This window comes from Ostrea edulis, chromosome 1 (assembly GCF_947568905.1).
Source record: "Ostrea edulis chromosome 1, xbOstEdul1.1, whole genome shotgun sequence".
NCBI lineage: Eukaryota > Metazoa > Mollusca > Bivalvia > Ostreida > Ostreidae > Ostrea > Ostrea edulis.
Window position 1 is genome coordinate 81,871,514 of NC_079164.1, and position 6,000 is coordinate 81,877,513.

Genomic DNA, 6,000 nt, shown 5'->3' on the forward strand with positions numbered 1-6,000 from the left:
GTTTTCCGGAACAGCACAGAAACCGACAAGGATTTTAAATTTCATTTGCTCAGTGTATGTTTGTATGACCTACATAACTTTCACGTTGTAGACGTATAGAAGATTCAGGTAAGCAAAGGTAACAACAGTTAGCTGGCCCATTCACGAAACACATGTACTTAATCAGTAATCCTTAATGCATATTTTATTTCATAAGTTAATGCTTGTGAGATGACATCTCCAAAGACAGCGTTTGTCAGCAAGAATGTTTTGATTGACGGGGAGATCAAACCTGCGTGTATTGAGGTCCAGAACGGCCAGGTGTGCAGAATCCTCACCAGGGGCTTTGACGCCAAGGATTACAGCGAGGTACACAATCTTACTGCACCACAGGTCCGTGGGAAGGGGGGGGGGGGGGGGGTCTAATCCTCTTGGTGTCCGGGTAGCGCAGAGGTAGCGCTCTCGCTTCTCACCGCTGCGACCCGAGTTCGATCCCCGTGATCGGCAGTGGTTGTATGTGAAAGGGTATGGCGGTCGCCCGCTCGGACACGTGGGTTTCCTCCGGGTACTCCGGTTTCCTCCCACATAAATGACCCCCTAGCGCAAACATCCTTGCATCAAAGGACCCCATTGGAAATAAGCTTTCGAGCTTTCATGGGTTATCCTTGGTATTTATGTATGTATGTTTGTATGTATGTATATATCGAATAAATATTTATTTATTTTTATTTTATTTATTCTTAAGAGTTGTTGCTATAATTTTCTATATGTGAACTGAAAAAATATGGTATTATGATGGGTCGTTTTTACTGCCATTAAATGATAATCACCTATTCAGATTCAGTAGGCGATATCAATTATTTTAGTTGTTGACATGATATCACCAAATCAAAAGCTGAATAGATAATCAGGGCTGGATCCAGGAATTGCAGTTAGAGGGGGGCACACTTTTTTTAAACAGGGGATGTGGGGCCATCTTGAGGCCCCTAATGGGTCCAGGGCGAAGGCCTCGTTGGAAGCTCCTGGATTTTACAGTTTCTATGGGGCTTGAAATATGTCTCAAATGTAGTCCTTTTTACTAATTTTTGTCATTTTTGATAGGGTGAAATTAATAAAATGACGCAAATTTTAAGGGTTTATGGGGAAAAAATTAAGTAATTTAATAAATCAAAAGATTTGGTCATTTATTTCTCCGAAAGTGAAAGAAATTATTGCTTCTTTTATCATTTACTTTTTTCTAAACAAGATGCCACTATTTACCTTAAATTTGAAATTTTTAGTAGGGGCGCGCGCCGGCTGCGCCCCCCATTGAATCCGCCACTGATAATTATACTTACCTATTTATTTCCAATTAGTTGATATCACTTATTCAAATGAGTGATAGTACCTGTTCAAATAAGTGATATCACCCACTTGAGTAGGTGATAGCACTCGTGTGAATTTTACCTTAGTATGAAATACTGGTAGAGAACGAGTTATTCACAATGTTGATGTTTTATTCTTCACCTTTAAAGTTGTGTGAATTAATCATCAGAGTTATGAACTGTGTTCGTTTGGGATTAGGTTAAGGTCACAATATGGGGTCAAAATTTTTCATGAGAATAAAGGTAGATTTTTTTTTTTCAAAATCAGAGTAATTGAACATTGGCAGGGCCAAGGTGATTCAGGTGAGTGATTTGACCAATGGGTCTCTTGTTATTATACGTAATAGAAAACTTGTTGGCCTTATATTGAGAATGGGTGTGATTCGAATAGGTGATCTATCACTTATTAGAATTTGATAAATGATATCACTAATGGCAATAGATACCAAAATGGTGGCTTGTATACACACATGTACATCAAGGGCTATACCTAAAAGTTTGTACTGCCTGGGTGAGGCCTACTCCTCCACCCTACCCCCTTGTTTGTTTACATGTAAATAAAGATAAGGAGTACCGTAACTATGGTAATGAATGGTGACACTTACAATGTAAAATATCAATGAATACTATAAGCTTATAATTTGGATCAGGTTCAAGATGTTGGAAATTTGTTGATAATGCCCGGAATTGTCGATGCCCATGTCCATGTGAACGAGCCCGGGAGGACAAGCTGGGAGGGCTACACCACAGCGACAAGAGCAGCTGCTGCTGGAGGGATAACTACTATTGTTGACATGCCACTGTATGTATCATTACTAGGACACTATCTGATTGCAGGGAAAGAGAACTTGATGAAAGGAATTGAGAAAACTGCTTATTATACCCCATACAACAAAGTTGGGGAGGGTATGTTTTTGACCCGTCCGTCAGTCTGTCAGTTTGTCAGCACAACTCCTCTGAGACCGCTCCACAGAATTTCGTGAAACTCTGTAGTTAATAAGGACACACTGTGTAGATGTGCATATTCCTAGGAAATTCTGATTCAATAATTTTTCTGGGAGTTCTGCCCCTTTTGAACTTAGAATTTCGAGCCCGTCTGTCCTGTTCTTGCAGTAATGCATAGCATTACCATTCATTATGTGAGGCATTGTCAAGCAATGTTGGAGCATGGGGTATGTGAGCAAGCTCACTTTTGGTTTCTTTCATTGTCAGTGTTTTCTTATTATAGTTACTCTTTGTTTACAAATATGATTCTACACTGAAGGACATGTAAATTAAGTTGTCAAAATACTTGAGCCAAGAAATATGAAATAGAATGTAAACGGTTTTATATATATAGCCTATGGGCAACAATTTGGTTTGAGGGTCCAACAAAACACATGCTGCCTGAGACCGAGTCAATAAATCTTTTGTTATACCCCATTTAATTTACAAATGGTCCGTTGGAAACTCGATATTGGACTGAGCAGTTCAGCATCAGATTTTCAGTGAAACTAGGCAGTCCGAACTTTGGATTGGGTGGACTCTTTAGCTCATCTGAGCCAAAGGCTCTCGTGAGCTTTTCTGATGAAAATTTGTTGTTGTCCTTATAAACTTTTCATAATTTCAATTTTTTCTCCAGAACAACTAAACCAATTTTAACCAAACTTGACATAGAGTACCCTTAGGTGATGGGGATTCAAGTTTGTTTAAAAAAAATGTGCCATTCCCCTTCCAAGGGGAAATAATTATGAAAAGGCAAAAAATAGGTAGGTGTGACTATCAAGAAACACTGGGCCAGAAAAGATGAAACTTGCATGAAAGCTTCCTGACGTAGTGAAAATTCAAGTTTGTGCAAATCATGGCCCCAGGGGTAGACTTGGGCCTCAATAGGGGATAAAAAAAATTCTTTAAAAGTTTTCTCACAAACAGTTAGACCATGATTAGTAATGAACCCATGTCCTTCCAAATGAACTCATTTACACTAAATGTGAAATTAAATAAATCCGGAACATTGAAACAAAATTTACTGCAGTGTACTGTATGTGATTTCTAATTTTCAGAAATTCCATCCCATCAACAACCACACTGGATGCCTTCAGAACAAAACTTGATGCTGCCCAAAACCAGTGTTTTGTGGATGTTGCTTTTTGGGGAGGTATTGTTCCGGGAAATGCAGTGAGTTTTCATATTCAACTTCAGTGATATTTCATATTACATATGTGCTGCTTCATAACAGTCTTTCAGCAATAGTATAATTTATATCTACACTATAATGTTTTGGAAGATAATTTTCATGTCTCCGTTATGAAATGGTTGTCACAAATAGTGTTATCCCATTCTGTCCACCATTCTGTTATAGTTAGTTTTCCAGACTTTGTAGGTCACCTTAGTAAACTCAGGTGACCTATTGCAATTGGTTGTTGTCCGTTGTCATCCGTCGTCCATCATGCTTAACAATTGAACATTTTAAACTTCTTCTTGATAACTACTATTCCAATTCCTTTCAAATTTGGTATGAAGCATCTTTGGGACAAGGAGGACATAAATTGTAAATTTCAGGACTCCTTCACCCATGGGGCCTTATGGGTGAGGCAAAACTGCCTAAAATTGACCAATTTTCAAAAATCTTCTCTACAACCACAATGCATAGTAATGTAGAGCAGGGAGGCCTTTACCAAAATTGTAAAAAAAATTATCTCCGAGGTAGAGGTTCTGACTCCAGGGTGGGGCCAAACTTGGTATAGAAGGAATAGGTAGTCCTTTACCAAAATTGTAAATTTCATGATTCTAAGGGTTACGGGTTTGGTTTTAGGGTGAAGCCAAAATTATCATAGTCTTTATCATTTGAAGGACTTCTTTAAGTTTACTGATACAGTATAAAAACTAAATGCATATGAAGGAAAAGCAGAAAAGAATGTACAAAAAATGGTAAATTTCACAACCCCAGGATTTGACTTAAGAGTAAGTCCAAATTAATGATATCGTTCAATGATAATACATATATTATGTAAAACCTTTTATCAAAATATGCACTTTTGAGGGCATTGAAGTTTTAAGAACACATCTTGTTTTATCCTGTTACTGAACATAAGATTTTAGCTTAGATATTTTCAGAACAGGAAATTTTTTCTAGATTTTTAGCCCTTGGGACTAGTGATACTTTTAACTAGTACTTAGGTGACCAATAAGGCCTTTTGGGCCTCTTATCTTTAATAGTTCATGTACAAATGTATTAGCAACTGTTGGAACTGTAAACTATTAATGCTATGACTTATATCATTAAGTATTGAGACTGCAAAACTTAGTGATATATCATTACTGATGATGTTGACATAGTTGAAAATGAGGACCTCAAATCACTTATTCTAAAAGGTCCTAAATACAGAGAACCTCGGTCTTTCAATCGGCGACGTAACTTTATTTCTATTATGAATTGTGTTGAAGAATATGCCAGACGATGGGCTAAATATGAAAAAGAAGAACTTGATACATTGTCAGAATGGATTAAAAGTATGAGAGAAATATTAAAATCCTGCATTAGACATATTAAAACAAAAGTACGTACCATCTATCCTTCTGTGTTTAGTAAACCAGAAGTGATAAAAGAATTAAATAGGTTACATGAGAAATATGTTTTGGTTCCAGCTGACAAAGTTTGTAACAACATTGTCTTTGTTTGTAAGGCTCATTATAACTGTATTATAAACGAGCTTGGCATTAACTACACTTTTGGTAATCGTACTTATACTCCAACTGTCCTTTCAAAAGACGAAATTCTTCAAAATCACACTTCAGTTTTAGGCACATTTAATATCCCAGTCAATGGGTCGATTGAATATGAGTTACCATACCTAACCTATACTGGATTCCTAAACTACATAAAAACCCTTACAAATAAAGGTACATTGCAGGATCCAGTAAGTGCTCTACCAAGCCCCTATCTTTGCTTGTCACGAAAATATTAACAGCTGTGAAGGAGAAACTCAAACTTACTGTGCGACTACATATGCCAGAGGTGGTGTAAATCAAATGTGGATTCTAAAAAATTCTAAAGAACTAGCAAAACTTTTCTCAGATCAACAACATCAAAACCTATGACTTTTCCACACTTTACACGACCATTCCGCATGATAAATTAAAGACTAGATTAATCATAGACAGTTGCTTCTTCAACAAAAATGGAAAACGGAAATATTCATATCTAGTGATCAGTCATCCTAAAAATTACTTTGTCAAACACCACCTTTATTCATGCACAAGTATTCTGAAGTTGAAATAAAAAATATGCTAGAGTTCCTCATTGACAATATCTTTGTGATCTTTAGTGATCAGGTCTTCCAACAGTCTGTTGGAATTCCCATGGGCAGGAATTGTGCTCCATTTTTAGCTGACCTGTTTTTATATTCACATGAAGCAGAATTTATTCAGAAACTTCTACATAAGAAGAAACAATCTCTTGCTGTGGCCTTCAATTCGACATTTAGATATATCGAGGATGTTTTATCTATAATTAACAATGATAATTTTCATTCATATGTCAATTTGATATTTCCATGCGAGCTCGAAATAAAAGACACCACAGAGTCCCACTTCTGCTTCATACTTACCGGTAGATATTTTATTGAAAGTAGATATTAACGGCAAACTAACAACTCAGCTTTATGACAAACGGAAT

General features: G+C 36.8%; 1 protein-coding gene across 1 annotated transcript in view; it reads left to right on the forward strand.

The window, feature by feature from the left end:
* The first annotated feature begins 27 nt into the window (after positions 1 to 27).
* Positions 28 to 6,000, forward strand: part of LOC125678767 (allantoinase, mitochondrial-like) — a 21,632-nt gene continuing 15,659 nt past the window's right edge. Inside the window, exons 1-4 of the mRNA XM_048917459.2 lie at positions 28 to 108; positions 197 to 348; positions 1,994 to 2,145; positions 3,386 to 3,500. Coding sequence (XP_048773416.2) covers positions 211 to 348; positions 1,994 to 2,145; positions 3,386 to 3,500 — 405 coding nt within the window. The 5' untranslated portion in view covers positions 28 to 108; positions 197 to 210. The remainder of the gene's footprint in view (positions 109 to 196; positions 349 to 1,993; positions 2,146 to 3,385; positions 3,501 to 6,000) is intronic.